The 18,622-nt window shown below is 43.7% G+C and overlaps 1 protein-coding gene across 1 annotated transcript; it reads right to left on the bottom strand.

The window, feature by feature from the left end:
- Window positions 1-1,073: 1,073 nt before the first annotated feature.
- Window positions 1,074-3,168, bottom strand: IL22 (interleukin 22). The gene is made up of 5 exons (XM_069849763.1): window positions 2,965-3,168; window positions 2,104-2,169; window positions 1,864-2,007; window positions 1,584-1,649; window positions 1,074-1,187 (listed from the first exon to the last, which is right to left on the bottom strand). The coding sequence occupies exons 1-5, from the start codon at window positions 3,166-3,168 to the stop codon at window positions 1,074-1,076; spliced, it is 594 nt and encodes a 197-aa protein (XP_069705864.1).
- Window positions 3,169-18,622: the final 15,454 nt, after the last annotated feature.

Below are 18,622 nucleotides of genomic sequence, written 5' to 3'. Positions count from 1 at the left end.
AGTTAGCAGCTGCTGCCTGACTGCTTGTCTCCAGCTTATCTGACTCATGGGGAACTGTTTGGGAATTTTCACCAGCAGCTATTCAATACAGGATCTTGTCTATGGACATCCTGAGGCAGAATCAATGAACAAAAGCAATGACTTTTAAGAGTGATGATATTTTTCCTACTACACCCCACAAGAAGGGCTGACCTACACACTCCCTGCTATGCCTGGGACTGTGATAAATTGAAATTTCAGCCTTATGTGAAGAAGCAAGACCCCAGACCAGATCTGCATTCTTTCTGGATACAAGAATCCAGCTACTGGTCCAGCAGCCCCACAGGCACAATGTGTGTCATCTTTGTTGGCTTTGAGTAAAAGAGAAAAAGTCCATAAATGGCAATATTTGAGGTTCAAAATATTTATTATAATAAGTTAAAGAGTACGATACAATCCATTTGCATATAAATATCACACAGCAGTTTTAATTTCATAGTTCACTTAAAAGCCTCTAGTACAGACTCATAAATACATTTCCTCACATTTTTTTCAATTAATCTATATAAATAAAAGTACTGTATAATTATTACTTTAAAATAAGTTATCATTAAATATGAATGACAAATATAATTTCTGAATTAGTCTGAAATACCAACTTTTCAGATAAAAGTCAGAAGGGGGCAACATATGCAAGAGAGATTTTCAAGTAAAAGGCTCAAAAAATCCTGTCTGTATCACTGCCTACCTTGACCAAAGCTGATTCACACATGTCAAACCTCAGCCTCTAAAATACAGAAGCAGTTGCCTTATTCCAATGGAGATGAGAAGAACAAGAGCAAGTCTTTGAAAATAATTCATGCTCTGTGTTGAAATGGAGCTGCAAACTGTTAGGGAGTTTTAATTTTCAAATAAAGTAGCAATAGTCTTCCCATCTCTGCCCACCTAGTTTGATCTTTTTTGGCACGGGTGTAAAACAGTGTAGAGGGTGGGGGTGGTAGTAGGGGGGGCAGGTGGTGGTCATCCACATCAGTTAATCTATTTGAGTTATAACAAGAGTTTTTCAGAGACTTCAATTCTAATCCAAAATTCTTTCAGTTTTTCTTCTTGTTCCCTCCCTTTCTTGGGGCATCAGTACAGGCATTTTCCATGTAGTCAAACAGTAAATCCAGTTCTCCAATGGCTTTAGTCTTTCCGTTCTCTCCCAACTAGAAAAGAACAGAATGTATGTTCTAGTATTAGGTTATTTCTCAGGAAATTGAAATTAGGTTTATCACAGAAACTGAATCAAGAATTTACTCCTTCTCTCAAGTAGTTCTATTAGAGTCACTATAATCTAGCTCATTCAAATCCAGTCTAGCGTACACAGATACCTGTGATCTGATTTCTGAAAGACAATTTTAAATTATAACACATGCAGAGAGTTAACAGGACAAGTGAAAGATGGCTGGAAGTGGAAACATCAGTAATCCTTTCTTTAAAGCCCCTGCAGGCTTCACCATCTAAATAATCTCCAGAGTTTGTTTCCTAAGTAGGTCAATCTTAATCCAACTCAGTGACTAGGGTTTGGAACTGCTGTCTGTAAATGTTGGGAAAAAATGTACCTGTTTCATTTTGCTCTTCATTTCTTCCAAGTTCTTTTCAATGTGCTCTCTGTGTCCTGAGAATTTCTAAAAAGAGAAACATCCAGACATAACATTGGCAGCTGTATGCAACAATATGGGGTTTATTTTCTTTTTCACACCTTTCTATGAACCTCGAGTTTGATATCTTTGATCTGAGGTTTCTTCTCACATCACTGTGTTTTGCCACTCTTTGCAGCATTCTGAGATTCAGGAGCAAAAACAAGAGTCACAAGAAAGGAAAGAACCCAACACTACTCACACATCTGCTCAGCTCCGAGTTTAGGGATGCCAAGAACTGTGCCACCTCCTCAATATATGGGTATCGGTCCTTGGCTGTGGTGAGGAGAACATCTTTCACTATAATCTCTGTGATCCTCTTCATCAGGTAACAGCGGTTGTTTTCCTATGTGTATAAGTAAGAGGTTAGGTTAAATCATGGCAAGAAATCAATAAGCGCCGCAGAAGGATCCAAAAAGCAGCCCCCTAGTAGAAGACTTACCCTGACATTAACATAGAGCTGCTGCCCAATGAGCCTGTTGTCTGTGTCGTGGTCTGAGACGCTGGCCTGAGAGGGAAAAAGAGAAATGTCAGGTGGGGAAGGTAACCTTAGCTAAAACTTAATAATAAACCCTAAATTTTTCACCAATAATAGTGCAGGCGAAATGATGGAATGGACACCGTATACAGCCTGTTACAGGTAGATAAGCTCAGACATTGTGCCTGTTTTTTCCCCTTAACTGGGTGAGATTCAGTGTCAGTATCACTGGAAAATAAATAAGCAGAAGTCTGAATTCCTGTTCCTGCCTAAACATCAGGGGTAGTAGTGGTTATGATGACTAAACCAGATGCCGCAGGTGGCCGACCTCACGGCAGCCCACAGAGCTGCTGCTGGGAGGTTCTGCAGCACTCGATGGAGTACACCAGGGTGACCCACCCATGTTATGAGCAGCCAAGAGACCTGCCCAAGCAGAGCCCTGTACGATGCCTGAGGAGCTGCCTGGTCATGACTGGAGTCAGAGAGAGGACCAGCTCTAAATGGACTGGACAAACAGAGAAATTTAATCTCATTTTTCACAGTTGTCCCATTCTAGCATCTGGGGCTTGAGAGGAGCTGTGCTGTGCCAGGGGCTTCCTTTCCCTTGGGGAACAAGAGCAGGAGACGCAGCAACTTCCCCCGGCTACTCAGTCAGGGGGCAGCAGACCCACTCCACACACCCACATTCTGCCTTACAGCAAATGCATGATTTTTTCTGGAGAAAGATGTGAGAAAGAGAGAGGAATGCCAAAGGTGAAGAGCCAGGGCAATGGCAGAGGAGGAGGCCCTCAGATCCCACCACGAAGGACATGTGGGTTACTGTACCATTTTAGCCAAGGTGTAGGTGCGATTCCTGATGTAGGGCTGCTGGAAGTTGATCTTCCTGAGCCTGCAGGCATGATGGGCAGTAGAAGCCAGTCCTGGCCCCTTCAGAGGCAGAGGGCTGCTGAGAAGAAGAGGGAGACAGCAACAGCAGCAGAGGATGACCCATCCTGAGAAGCTTTTGGTCAAGGTCTGCAGGCAGGCCATGGCTCACGATCCAAAGCTTTCTATCCCAGCTGGTTGCAGCTACAGCACTCAGCACTGATGAGAGAAAGTAGTATTAGCATCAGGGACACCAGGCAAGGCAAAGTGAGAGAGGTATAAAGGCTGCAAGCCTTACCTTTGCTGTGATTCTTGATGTGCTTTGCAGGAGGTGAGGTGCACCTTATATAGGGCCACCGACATCTCTCTCGGCTTCTTTTTTTTTTTTTGGGAGGGGGTGCTGGTGGTAAATTAAAAATGACATCAGCAAGTCTCTTACTTTCCAGTATCCTCTTCTGAGAACTACCTAACCACTACAAAACCCACAAATACAACTTCAAGGTCATTGTAATCTTTAGTTTCTTATAAAATAAACCAAATTTTAATGCAGGTCAAAGCAGGGGCTTTTACCAGGTGAATAATCCTGAATTCTTTTTGCGTAAAAATATTTGAGAAGTTAGAGGTTTGTACCTTCTGTCCTGATTGTTACACTCTAAGTGGATTGGTAATTTGATGGCAGACAATGCAATTTATATTCATTTTTGTTCATCTTCTGTGGTAAAAGACTGGTGCTCCACTGGAGTTGACTGGTATAGACAAGTGGTCAGAAACTCAATCAGACCCAAAACACTGACCATGTACAGTTCCCACCCTGCAAATATCCTTTCCTACACCGTCTCCCACTGAAACTGCCAGCCATCCCAGAACTCCAAATTCCCATTTTCAAAAAAACGATCCATGTTCCAGATAGCAACCAAGGACAATGACCAGAGCTGTGGCCATGCACTTAGTTAACCAGGTGATTTCCCTGTTCTGCTAACATAAAGGCAGTGCTGCTCCGTAAGACTGAAATATTATGCAGGTTGCTAAAGGGAAACTGCGCTCTCTTTAGAGAATAATTAGCAACCTAGCTGAGATGGTAATGCATGAGGACACAGAACTGGTACAAATGCAAAATCCTGGTTGTCTAATACCTGCAGGGCACACAGACGATAAAAGAGAGAAATTGAACCTGAAAAAAAAACAAACCTCCAGCTCTGCCTCTGAGAATGAACAGGTGCATCCTTGGGGTAGAGCTTCACACCTCATGGCTGAGGTTTTCAAAACAAGAGCCACAATCAACCTCACCCTGTGGGCTGACATGCCCAGTTCTTTTCCTCATATATAAAAGGGCACAATTAAAGACCAGCTGGCACCAGGCTTATGCTTCAGCCCCCAACCCCCGATGCATCTGCAGCATGAATTCTTCTTTCCATGCCTCAGTCCTGTCCCAGTTGCCCTCAGACACCTGACACATCATCTATGCACAGTTTTGTACCCTTGAAGACGCACTCCCTCAGTCTGCAGCCATCATTACCATGACCCTTTCCATGCCCCTCTCAGGGTATCCTACCTATTCCCATCCTTGGCCTCCAACAGCATCCTGATGCAATGAGCAGCCCAAAGCAAGTCTGGACCCAAGATGTCAGCAAACTAGTTCACACCACAAAACTATTCAAGAATATGTTTATAAACCCTTGTCCATTACTTTTTCATTTGCCAGGCTAACAGGCCCAGTGGGGGAACAGGTTAATGAGAAGATAGGAGGCTGTTATACTTGGTCAAAAGACATTGAAGAAAAAATGGGAGAAATCCAGACAGAGAGGCTGTTTTGAAGGATCAGCCTCCCCTGAAGTACAATCCCACAAACTCTTCCCCAGGTGTTAAACTCAGTCTGATAACCAAAGTCTGCTTCTAACTAAGGTTTCTCACGCTTCTCCACCAGCTCACCCAGCAGAAGTCCCAGACCCAGAACAAAAGCCATGAACAAACATTTGGATATTCCTTGGTTCAGACTTCCTGTCCTACTTTCCTTCTGGAGGATCTCAACTCTCCATCTCTTTGGTCACTCCTGTCAGACACAGATCCAGCTTGCCTGACCTCTTCTTGTGGCTCTGATCCCATGGAAAGAGTTTGTGACCTGGGTGAGCAGATGCTGTGCCACTTGCCTCTGTTTAAACCACTGCAAGGAGCCCACTTAGTCCCAAGCTTCCCACATCTCCTGACAGATATTTAAACATCAGACAGAGGGATAAGAAATACAGTGCTGAATCTTTCTTCTGCCCTATATATGGAGTCATTACAGGATCTGTTCTGCCTGACTTCTCTAGTACTGGAAACCATACACTGGGATTCACCTGTTTTCATAGAAGACATTGTTAGGCTTGATGAGGCTCACTTTCTCTTCATCTAAATTGTTAGCCACTTCTATCAGTCATACTGTTTTCTGGCTGTCTCCTCTCTGGGGCTTTAAAAAAAAACCTTAGTTTCATTTGTTTACCCCCCTGACTCTGGTGTTCACATTTCAGACACCGAAATGCTGCAATGCCCATTGCAAGCTTGTTAATTCCTGTTTCACAAATTCCTTTTTTATTACATTACTAAAGCCTTTGCATTACTTAACATTTTGTTTGTAGTTGTGAGTTACAACAACCTGACCTGGTTTCTGCTGGGATAGTTAATTTTGTTTCTAATAGATGGTATAGTGCTGTATTTTGGATGTAGGATGAGAAGAATGGAAATAACAGACCGTTTTAGTTGTTGCTAAGCAGTGCTTATACTAAGTCAAGGACTTTTCAGCTTCCCATGCTGTGCCAGCAAGAAGGCTGGAGGTGCACAAGAAGGTAGGAGGGAGCACAGACAGTACAGCTGATCAAACTGGCCAAAGGAATATTTCAGACCATATGATGCCATGCTCAATGTATAAACTGGAGGGAGTTGGTTGGAGGAATGGCAGCCACTGCTTGGGAACAGGCTGGGAATCAGTCAGTTGATGGTGAGCAATTGTTTTCCATTTGCATCACTTCTCTTTCTTGCATTTTACTTGTCTATCTCTTTTTGTTACTTTCCTTTTCATTACATTATTGTTGTTGTTATTATTATTGCACTTTATTTCAATTACTGAATTGTTCTTAGCTCAACCCAACTCACTTTTACTCTTCCAGTTCTCTCACCCATCCCGCTGGGTGCCAGGGAGGTGATGAGTGAGAAGCTCTGTGGTGCTTAGTTGCTGGCTGGGGTTAACCCATGACATAACCTATCTTCCAACACTCTAGTTTGTTGTCAGTATGGCCAGCCCAAACACGAGCATTCAAAATTTTGCTGAACATTAATTTTAGCAAACTGTACAGTCATCCTGCTCATCAGTCCACTCCTGGTCCCTCTTCAGTCCCCTTCCACCAAGGTGACTGCTGGTCCCACTATGGTATAGCCAGTCATGACTGCAGCTCTTTCCTGTAACATACCAAGAGGATTTCTTTGGATGTGGAGATACATCTTCCATTCCCAAGGGTCTACTGTTTCTGCTCTGAGAATGCATTGAAGAAAGACTAGCCACTGCTATTGCCCCTTCTGACTAGCTCACCACACCCTGGATGGGAGACACATGTCCTCTTCTCCCCAGTGACGGGGGACAGGACAAGAGGGAATGGCCTCAAGCTCCGCCAGGGGAGGTTTAGGCTGAACATCAGGAAAAAATTTTTCATGGAAAGGGTCATTGGGCACTCGCAGAGGCTGCCCAGGGAGGTGGTTGAGTCCCCTTCCCTGGAGGTGTTTAAGGGACAGGTGGATGACGCGCTGAGGGGCATGGTTTAGTGATTGATAGGAATGGTTGGACTCGATGATCCAGTGGGTCTTTTCCAACCTGGTGATTCTATGATTCTATGGAAAGATGGGGCTGAAAACATGCACAGTCCTACTACTGGATCTTACTCCAATGAAATCCAGAGAAGGAGGAAGGAATCAGAGACTTTGTGCTGCAGCAGAATTTCTCTTTCTTCTTGTTTGAGGAGGAAATATAATAAACCACCAAAAAATAAGTGTTTGAGCCAGCACTGAAGGTGAACTTCAGGGAAATTTCTTACCCAGACACCCCTCTCCAAAGAAACTGCTCTGAACTGTAGAGCTGGCAGAAGAAATCAGTGGAAGAAAGGCTGCATTTCATTTAAAATGTGGTACCCTGGCTGAAAACACCTCTGGTGGGTCTTACTTTGGGGAGAATGAACACAGTGGAAAAAACACATCTGAAGAACATGTCTTAAAAGAGCAGCTTTTCTCAGTAATTCATTCCTATGTTGACATTGTCAAGTCTCCTAGTAAATGGTATGGGAGCTGGTAACTTATCTTTTAGCCTGAACTGCTGATGTCTTATGATGCATGATAGTGCTATGCTTTTCATTATAAAACAAGGTTCTTTTAGGGTTGGGGGAGGAGGAAGAAAAAGGAACAAAAACAAAAAACAAGAACAAAACTAACACAACAACCACCACTGCAACAACAACAAAACAAAGCAAAAAAAAAACAAAAAAGACCTCTCTATGCTTGGGTGGTGGTGTAAATCAAGGGCTGTATTATTTTTAATGTCTAGTAACACTCTTTAAAATACAAAATTCTTACAGAAAGCATACCTGCTAAGCTTTTGTTTTAATTAAAAACTACCAAAAGCCTCTGCACTTCTATAAAGTACCATCTGCATTGTTTTCATGAGTAATTAATTTAAAAAATCTTGAAATTGTGCAAAAATCCTATCTTCTCCCCACTGCCATCCCAAGAGTTAGTTGTCTATCCTATCACTGACTGCTAAACTTTTAAGGTGTAATTATATGGAGTTTCCCTAATTTATTCAGAAACCATAGTGGTTGAATATTCTCGACAATGACTTCTTGACCCATATTGGTCAGAGGATTTTGTGAGGAGGACTGGAACTCTACATCACGTCTGCCTCAAAAGCCACAGACACTTCCTTCTTGCTTTGAATGAGGCCACAGGTGAATAACCAACACTGTACTTTGATGTTCATCTGTTGTCTACCATCACCAGTATGCTGGAATGCAGGGATTTTTTTGACCTTTAACACATTTTCAGTCAGCTCGATTATATTGCGTTATTATACACATCCTCAGAATCAAACACTGGGCTAGAAACATCATCATGAATAGGTATGTGGAAGAGTGAGCCTGTTTATCATCCTCTTGGGTCTTTTACCTTGTGATTCAATTCTTCTCCCTTAAATATCTGTGTGAATGGACCACAGATCACAAATGGAACAGGCAATCTATCTGGAGACATCCTCATCTTTCAGGTCACGCTCATCCCCTTCACTTTGTTCCAGTTCATTTGTGAGCTAGCTCATTGCATTTTATCTCAGTTGTTCTCTGCTTTTGCCAAGACTTTCAAGCTTGAAAAGATTAAAGCAGCCTAAAACATGTTTCAGTTCAAGCTCCAGCAGAGCCTTATTTTAGTCAGCTCTCTGCCCAGGAATGAAAACATCGGTAATGAAAGTTGATTAATCTTTATAGCACTTGAAAATAAGCTTTTCTGTGATTCAGCCATTCATTACGGAAACATCCTAGTATGCAGGCAAGTGTCTTCTGGGCATGATCATTAGGAATGGGAAAAGGGATTAATTTCCTGTAGAGGAAATTGCATCAACAAAGACTGGGAGAGGACATATCACTTTTGGTCAGTATATTTGTGCTTTTTCATTGTATGTTTAAGGTATAAGACACTGTGAATCTTTCGGAAGTAGGAGTAGAATCATAGAATCATAGAATCACTAGGATGGAAAGGGCCCACTGAATCATCGAGTCCAACCGTTCCTATCAATCACTAAACCATGACCCTCAGCACCTCATTCACTCGTCTTTTAAACACCTCCAGGGATGGTGACTCAACCACCTCCCTGGGCAGCCTCTGCCAGCGCCCAAGGACCCTTTCCATGAAAATTGTTTTCCTGATGTCCAGCCTAAACCTCCCCTGGTGGAGCTTGAGGCCATTCCCTCTTGTCCTGTCCCCTGTCACTTGGGAGAAGAGGCCAGCTCCCTCCTCTCTACAACCTCCTTTCAGGTAGTTGTAGAGAGCAATGAGGTCTCCCCTCAGCCTCCTCTTCTCCAGGCTAAACAACCCCAGCTCTCTCAGCTGCTCCTCCTAAGACTTGTTCTCCAGCCCCCTCACCAGCTTTGTTGCTCTTCTCTGGGCTCGCTCCAGAGACTCAACATCTTTCTTGTGGCGAGGGGCCCAGAACTGAACACAGGATTCAAGGAGCGGTCTCACCAGTGCCGAGTACAGAGGGAGAATAACCTCCCTGGACCTGCTAGTCACGCCGTTTCTGATCCAAGCCAAGATGCCATTGGCCTTCTTGGCCACCTGGGCACACTGCTGGCTCATGTTCAGTCAGCTGTCAACCAACACCCCCAGGTCCCTCTCCTCCTGGCAGCTTTCTAGACAGACTTCTCCTAGTCTGTAGCACTGCACAGGGTTGTTGTGCCCCAAGTGCAGGACCCGGCACTTGGCCTTGTTAAACCTCATCCCATTGGACTCAGCCCAGTGGTCCAGCCTGTTCAGATCCCTTTGCAGAGCCTCCCTACCCTCCAGCAGATCAACACTTCCACCCAGCTTAGTGTCATCCGCAAACTTGCCAAGGGTGCACTCGATGCCTTCATGCAGGTCATTGATAAAGACATTGAACAGGTTAGTGCTATTACTAAAATTGCTCAGCCTGGGAGTGTTAAGTGACTTTGGAAAAGACTTTTGTGCCAAACCACAGTGCAGACACTGCTGACTCAGGCTTTTGCAGGGGATGTGCGAGTCAAGTACATCCACTGACTATAACACTTGTGTTACACAAGTGAGTAACACATTTCCTCTGACAGCAACACTTTTGCTTGTATGTCTGGTATTTCAGCAAGCAGCTCTGTTTCTGACCTTTACTTGGTTCTGTTACATAATTTCTGGGTCTCCTAAGTGTAAGATGCTCTATAATAAATATCATAGAATTGGTATTTCTTATCATAAAATATCTAAGCAGAAAGGAACTAATAGTTCATTGTGATCTCAGTTTTCCATTACATTCTGAGACAAACACATTCCCACCTCCCCCCCTTTGATTTAAATAACTATATTTTCTCCTCAAAACACTGATGTAGTGGAGTTCAAAGAGAAAGCCACCTAGAAACATGTTGAGACATTATACAGATACCACTGACATTACCAATCCGCTCCAGAACCACTGATGCAATTACATTCATCGCAGTTCCATGAGGATTCAGTAATAAATACGAAAACACACAGACAAAAAAAACGATTGTTAATGAAAGCACAATATTCCAGTGATCCTGCCTCTGCAGACAACTGCTGCCAATGTGAGTAAAGCATAAACAAGAGGTTTACAAGAGGTTTAATAAGACTTGCCAACAGGAGCTACCACTTAGCTCACACGGACAGGAGAAAAGATAATTCAGACCATGCCAGTGCACACAACATCATCAACGCTTCCACCAGGTGGCCAGTTCTTTTAATTCAGAGTGTAAAATCATCCATGCGGTGTGAGTCTCTGTCATCTTATATAGTGACCTACATAGATCCCACTACGTCTTGCAAATAGTCAGATCAGGTGAACTGAAACTTCTGTGCTTCCTGTCAACGTGGTGTGGTTGCACAACAGTGACTCAGTGGCATGGCAAAGTGGAATTACTGACATAGCGTACCTCAAAGAAAACCACTCTAACTGGGAACAGAATTTTGCAAGCTGGTTTATAATCCACAAAGCAGCGACCAACAGTTACGCAGATTAAGAAATAACTCCAGCATTATGCACCTTGTTTTACCAGGTACCATCAGTTCTATCTTGAGTAGCCAAATAAAGCCATTTTGAAGGGAAGGAACGTTATTTGATGTGAAGTACTTGTGCTCAGACACTAGCAGTTCCACCAAGGCTCTGAGCTCAGCGTTATCTCCTGAAGGTAAGCCCCTGGCTGCTCAGTATTCCGTATAACTGGGCTGCTAGAGAAGGAGGTGATGGTTCCTTGTTAACAGTAGTCTTTTAGTTAGTGTCCATCCCTAGGAAGTCAACAGTCCGTGCCCCAGCCTTTCCCAAGCCCGAGGTTATGCTATTGCCCATCTCCCAGGAGAGCCTCAGAGTCAGCGAGTTTCCTGTTGGAGCAGGACTATTGTCAAGAACGTGAGATTTATGAGGCCAAAAGGAGACCAAACTAAACAGCTACAGCTGAGCAGTTAGGAAGCTGTTTTCCTGGGTTAGCCATTTTTAGCCACGCCATGTAAGCTAAAATACACAAACAGGCTGTAGACAGTTTCCCAGTGGAAACACAAGAAGCGTGATCCTCACTAGAGCACCGTTCCAGGAATTCACGGACCCACTCCAGACAGGGGTCACCAAGCCTCGGCAGGTTTCCTCCACCCATACAAGAGAACTCAGAGGAAGAACAGGGCATCCAGCTCTACAGAACAGGATACCTGTACGAGTGTGTCACACCAACCCAGTGATCAGAAAGGAACCTAGGAAGGGAGAAATCCAGAAGTATGGGCTTTCTGGATCCTGTCAGCCATTCCTATTCTACTTCTAGTCTTGAAGTAAGTGTTTTGGAGACATCCCAGCACATAACAGTATTAAAAAAGTCACCTTGAGCAAAAATATATTTTTAATACACACCCATAAATACACATAAGCAGAGAGAGAAACAATATGTGTGTATATCGGATATCAACACAGCTAAATGGAAAAGCTTCAGGCCTATTTGAAACCTGTGCAGGCCACTGTCTTAGTGACCTCAGGAAAAGCAAGCTGGTATACTCGATGATTCGGTGGGTCTCTTCCAACCTGGTTATTCTATGATTCTATGATAAATGTAAATCAGTCACACTTGCAAAGCCTATATGCTTTACCAGAAGACTTTATCAAGACCTCTGAAGAAAGCAAGAAGCTTCAGTTGTCTTTTTTTGCACTACAGAGGATTTGCTGCCATGACTGCACCACCAAACTCCCCCTGCCAAGAGCAAGCTCCCACCGGCAAATAACTGCTTTTCCTTTTATACTTTTAATCCAGCCCCATGAATAGAATAAACAATCCAACAAAAGGTGTGTAAGCTCCAAGCACTATCAGGCCTCGCTCGCCTTCCCAAAGGACTGCCAGTGTCTAGGTGAATCTTCTGCAGTTCTCAGTCCTCCACCCTCACAGGACACTGCAGGACCACTGAGCACCATCTTTCAGAGTTTCTCAGGAGTCTTCCCATGTGCAGCACATTTGGCACGCTGAATTCAGGTCTGCTAGGCAGGGCTTGGTTGCTCCAGGAGCTTCTCTATAGCACAGCCTGCAAGACAGAAACCTCACAAAGTCAGCTCACATCCAACACAGACAAACTGTAGTAAATATCAAAATATTTAGAAAGCTCATTCACATTTTTAAGACGGAACCACAGATGTCCTTCTTCAACACAATATTAAATTCATTGAAAAGCAAAACACAATCTGAATTTCTATGAAACTGGCGTTTTCTGGTTAGCTACCATCCACTATCTGCTCTCCAGGTTTTGCTTTCAGTGTGATAACCATTAATGATTAACATTTTCCTACTGGGTTTCAATCTAGAGTAAAGCCAAAGAACTGACTGCCTAAAAAGGTAACTGCAGCCCCGCTGTGCTCCCTTCTCTTCCCCAGGCTCCTGTCTGCAAAGGTTTGAATAACTGCAGGAATCAGGACATTAATTTAGGTCGCTTCACATGAAAATCACCGTTCAGCTTGTTTTCCTCGTCACGCATTTGTGTGTCTCTGAGTAATGGAACAATTCTGCTTCAGGCCATGCTAAGAACTGATCAACAACGGCACAGCAAAGATTCCACTTGCATCAGGTGTTCATGGGTCTCTTTGCTGACAAATATTAGTAGACAGTAAGAACTGTTCTGATACCAGAACATCAGGTGCCAGCTCAGCCTTGCAGGACCAGGCACATGCAATGAAGCAATATGGCATTATGCAAATAAGCTATAAACTAAATTGTTCAAAAAAGCTGTGCTTCCTGCCCCATCTTCAAGTACCACACTCATCAAGTATGGATAGTGTTCGGAAAGCCCTTTTTCCTCCACTGTTATCTACCAGAAAGCAACAACACCAAGAGTCAGATGAGGAAAACATCTTAGTACCAGGACTTGAAGAACTTGTGAGTGAAGTAGAAAGCTGGAGCTGGAGGCTGGTAAGTAACTTCACTTTCTTTCAACCTCCTGCAACCCAACACTGGGTTTCAGACTGTGTCCCTTAGGTCGGGGGGAACTCAGTCTACCTGCAAGGCAAATCTGTTTTCAGGAGGTTGTTACTTATTACATAGGTATCCATATGAGCAACAGAGGAGACATATGGATCTATTAATTGAAAAAGGCAGAAAAATCCCTACACAACAACATACCCATAGTGACTTAAGTATCACTGGAAGAGCACAGGGCAGCCTTGCCTTGGGATTTAACCCAAATTTATGTCCCCAAATATGCCTTGTTGCCTACATTTGCATGAAATGCAATCTAGCTCTGATGGCTAAAGAAACTTCACAACTTGCATTTTTAAGGTTAATGACATTTATATAGAATATAGAATCACCAGGTTGGAAGAGACCCACCGGATCATCGAGTCCAACCATTCCTATCAAACACTAAACCATGCCCCTCAGCACGTCGTCCACCCGTGCCTTAAACACCTCCAGGGAAGGTGAATCAACCACCTCCCTGGGCAGCCTCTGCCAGTGCCCAATGACCCTTGCTGTGAAGAATTTTTTCCTAATGTCCAGCCTAAACCTCCCCTGGCGGAGCTGGAGGCCATTCCCTCTTGTCCTGTCCCCCATCACTTGGGAGAAGAGGCCAGCTCCCTCCTCTCTACAACCTCCTTTCAGGTAGTTGTAGAGAGCAATGAGGTCTCCCCTCAGCCTCCTCTTCTCCAGGCTAAACAACCCCAGCTCTCTCAGCCGTTCCTCATAAGGCCTGTTCTCCAGCCCCTTCACCAGCTTTGTTGCTCTTCTCTGGACTCGCTCCAGAGCCTCAAAACCCTTCTTGTTTCAGAACTCACCTCAGCAAGGCATTAAAACTTGAAAGTAACAACAAAATATTACTGCAAAATTAACACATTTTAGCAGGATTTTTTTTTTTCATTGGATTGGATTATCCACAATCTCAGATTTTCACCCAAACTTCCCTGCATAGCTGGAAAGCTCCAACTGATTCTTCTCAAACTGTTCAGTCCATGATTTCAGGGGTAATCTCAGCATTTTAAGTAAAGAAGGCTGATGCATCATAAAAAGCACTAGAAATCGAGACTCTGAAAAGAAATTAAAGCCCAGAGACATAAAGGGATGCAAAGATAAAAGGATGTAATCCTAACTACTAGTTTGCTGCTACTGTAAACATTTAGTTAAATTCTCAGAAATCTCCTCATGCCCAGGGGCATCCAAACTTCTCTGGAGGAATTGCCTAAACTCTGAGAAAGGTGCTTCTTTCCTCCCATTCAAGTCATTCCACTCCAATGATTTGGCCAGAAAGAGGAAGATGCTAGAGTGAGCAAAGCTTCAGGATCAGGGAGACCTTTGTTCCAACCCCTAGGCCAGCAAGAATTTTAATACAAAAAAAGATTCAGTAGAAGAAAACGAGAGCTCACTCCTGCCACAGGCAGGAAACAGGCTTATTATCTGGCAAGATGTGAAGAATTTCGGAAGCAACAGACTGCAATCAAGTCTCCTCTTCATGGGCTGGCTGGGGGGACACTGTATTGGCAGGAATACTGGGTAAAGGAAGGCCTTTGTCTGCCGACAGTGGTCAGTGAGGAAGAGTTGGTCCACAGGTGGTTGAAAGCTGTGAACCCCCAGCAAGGAGATTCACCCAGCAGGTATACCCAGCTTGGGAGTAGGAGCTGAAGACATTCAATTCAGCACTTACTGCCTGGGTCCATTATTTATGTGCTGGTTTTGTAAATTTGACGTTCAGTCAACAAGCTTCCAAAGCCGTTTAGTCCTCAGGTATTGCTATTACTGGCCTTCCTTCTTGTTTATCTACTTTGTCTCTCTTCTTCAAGGCTTCTATGACTTCCTTGACAGAAAACAATACACATTCACTGTACAGCACGCATTTGCAATTATTAATAAAGGGTGCACTTTTGAACCTTTTTTCAATGTTCAGCTTGCTGGAAAACACAACAGGAAACATGTCTGAAGGTTGGTCTGGAACATTCGAAAAACAAAACAAAACTCCTCTTGAACTAGATAAAAAACAATAACAGAAGCAGGCACAAAGGATTTTATATCCGCCTTACAAAATACGGAAGGGCATCCTTCAGAAACTTTGCACTAGCATTATTCAAAAAATGTATTTGGTCTACATTTCCCTTAACTACTTCTGCCTGTAAGTAAATTCAATTAGAATATTTCAGTCAAAAGCTCAACTTTGCTCAGATGACATTATTGGTTCGTGATGATGTGTGGGACACCAGGGGCTTCCATTCTCATGTCTAAATTGGGTTTGTACCCCATGCAACAAAAATGTCTCCCTCCTTTACCACACCTGTTGTCTCCCTGGCAGAAATACAAAATACACGTCCCATGCAGCACACATGTAACAAACTCAGAGCTACCCAGATGCACCAGACTCCAAGTGCAATAAAGCAAGCAAAATCAACACATATGCTGTTATATAATATCTGTGACTTGCAGACTTCAAAATTGGGCCTGCACAAAAACTCTGATAGAACTGTGGAATGCCAGGCAAACCCAGAAAAAAATCCCAAAATTAAATGTTTAAGAAGAGGGCACAGTTCACAAGCCTCAGATTACGGATACCACAGAGGAGAAGTAGTGGATAAGAGCCATAAGAACGCGTTGAACTATATGAAGAATACAGACGACATCCCAGAATACACGGCAACAGCATTTCCTTCTCAACAAAAATACTTTAGTTTTTAGCCAGTAAGTTTTCCACTGTAAAACTATCATTTCAGAGGAAAACGGGCTTTTTTCATAACGGTTGTTGCACACAAAGTTTCCCTTTCAGTAGAAACCTTCTGATCAATTATAATTAACCATTAAGTGTATGACACAGTCCTTGAGACAAAATAAAATACCTTAATTTGTTTCAAAGAATTTCGCTGGTAGGAAGCTACTGCAATGCCCAATTTCTAGAAGAAGTGGACCCTTTTTTTGTAGTGTGTTCAATGCTGGATAACAATCATTCTTTAATTAAAAATCTCATCTGTTGGGAACTGGCCATTTGGGCACTGCAGCCTTCCAGCTTGTGTAGCACTCGTCTGCTCTGGCTCACAATACCAAATACATGTAGACAATCAAGATTCCAAGTATCGGTGTTATCTAGCTGTAGAAACTTATTCTTTCTGAAGACCAGTTCTGAGCTAACTTCTTTTCTTTAAAATGTCCACGAATGTTCCAGGTAAACAGGTGAAATGGAAAACTACACAGTAAGTGCCAACGTAATAGGCTCTACCAATTTATCTGGCATAGCTTGAACAGAAACAAATTAGTCAACCATTTTTTAATTTTCAGTAATATGTGTAAGTAATTGTGTACAAAATCAAAATGTAAGCGAATGTGTATAAAATTCAAATTGTTTATGTATAAAATTTCCAAATTAAATAATATTAAAACTTGAAGTCACACAAGAAGAAACAAACTGGCTGCTAGCCACCTATTTCCTCTACTTCATTACATGTTTGCATTGCTTAGAAAGATAAAAACAGCTGTCAGAATAAGTCACAAACAGTTTTTGCTGTGACAATCATTACCAGTATTCCAGTCTCTCAGAAACAGGCAACTAGAAGGACAGGTAATTAAAATGTCAAAGTCAAGAAAAATAAACATTCTTCCAAATTTAAGAGATCAATTACTCCCAAATACCTGAGTTTGACATGGGACTGGGAAGGCCACCATCTAGGGTGGCTGAGGTTGCTCTTCCTGCAGAAGCTGAAATGAACACTAAACACAGGTCTTGCTCACAAAAAGACAAATGTTCACATCAGTACATCTGACAACCTGCAGTACTGTACACATTAAACTCCAATAGTAAACCTTGCCAAAAAAACTGTGGACCATGACCAACCCTTAAAGCTTAATGTGCTTTTCTCAAAGTTCTGTATGTTCCATGTTAGCTTTTTTAAGAAATAATAAGAATTTTTGGTAACAGGTTAAAAGCAGTAACTAGTAAAAGTAATTTTTTATTACAGCACGGTGTAGTACTGACAATTCATAAGTAACATAAATAAATATACCACAGTTGCCTTTAAGATAGCTGGTTGTAATCACAGAATCATAGAATAACCAGGTTGGAAGAGGCCCACCGGATCATCGAGTCCAACCATTCCTATCAAACACTAAACCATGCCCCTCAGCACCTCGTCCACCCGTGCCTTAAACACCTCCAGGGAAGGTGAAACAACCACCTCCCTGGGCAGCCTCTGCCAGTGCCCAATGACCCTTTCTGTGAAGAATTTTTTCCTAATGTCCAGCCTAAACCTCCCCTGGCGGAGCTTGAGGCCATTCCCTCTTGTCCTGTCCCCCGTCACTTGGGAGAACAGGCCAGCACCCTCCTCTCTACAACCTCCTTTCAGGTAGTTGGAGAGAGCAATGAGGTCTCCCCTCAGCCTCCTCTTCTCCAGGCTAAACAACCCCAGCTCTCTCAGCCACTCCTCATAAGGCCTGTTCTCCAGCCCCTTCACCAGCTTTGTTGCTCTTCTCTGGACTCGCTCCAGAGACTCAACATCCTTCTTGTGGTGAGGGGCCCAGAACTGAACACAGGATTCGAGGAGCGGTCTCATCAGTGCCGAGTACAGAGGGAGAATAACCTCCCTGGATCTGCTGGTCACACCGTTTCTGATCCAAGCCAAGATGCCACTGGCCTTCTTGGCCACCTGGGCACACTGCTGGCTCATGTTCAGTCAGCTGTCAACCAACACCCCCAGGTCCCTCTCCTCCAGGCAGCTTTCTAGACAGACTTCTCCTAGTCTGTAGCACTGCACAGGGTTGTTGTGCCCCAAGTGCAGGACCCGGCATTTGGCCTTGTTAAACCTCATGCCATTGGACTCAGCCCAGCGGTCCAGCCTGTTCAGATCCCTTTGCAGAGCCTCCTGACCCTCCAGCAGATCGACACTTCCACCCAGCTTAGTGTCGTCCGCAAACTTGCTAAGGGTGCACTCGATGCCTTCATCCAGGTCATTGATAAAGACGTTGAACAGGGCTGGACCCAGCACTGAGCCCTGGGGAACCCCACTTGTCACTGGCCTCCAGCTGGATTTCACACCATTTACCACCCCTCTCTGGGCCCGGCCAGCCAACCGGTTTTCCACCCAGGAGAGTGTGCGCCTGTCCAGGCCAGAGGCTGACAGCTTCCCAAGCAGAATGCTGTGAGAAACTGTGTCAAAGGCTTTACTGAAGTCCAGGAAGATACATCCACAGCCTTTCCCTCATCCAGCAGCCGAGTCACTTTGTCATAGAAGGCGATCAGGTTAGTTTGGTAAGACCTGCCTTTTGTGAACCTGTGTTGACTGGGCCTGATCACCCGGTTCTCTTGCATGTGCTTCATGATAGCACTCAGGACCACCTGCTCCATGACTTTCCCTGGCACTGAGGTCAGACTGACAGGCCTGTAGTTC

The sequence above is a fragment of the Phaenicophaeus curvirostris genome, chromosome 1 (genome assembly GCF_032191515.1).
Source record: "Phaenicophaeus curvirostris isolate KB17595 chromosome 1, BPBGC_Pcur_1.0, whole genome shotgun sequence".
In the NCBI taxonomy this organism is placed as follows: domain Eukaryota; kingdom Metazoa; phylum Chordata; class Aves; order Cuculiformes; family Cuculidae; genus Phaenicophaeus; species Phaenicophaeus curvirostris.
Note: the sequence above shows the minus strand (reverse complement) of the source record. Positions and strands in the feature narration are given on the sequence as shown.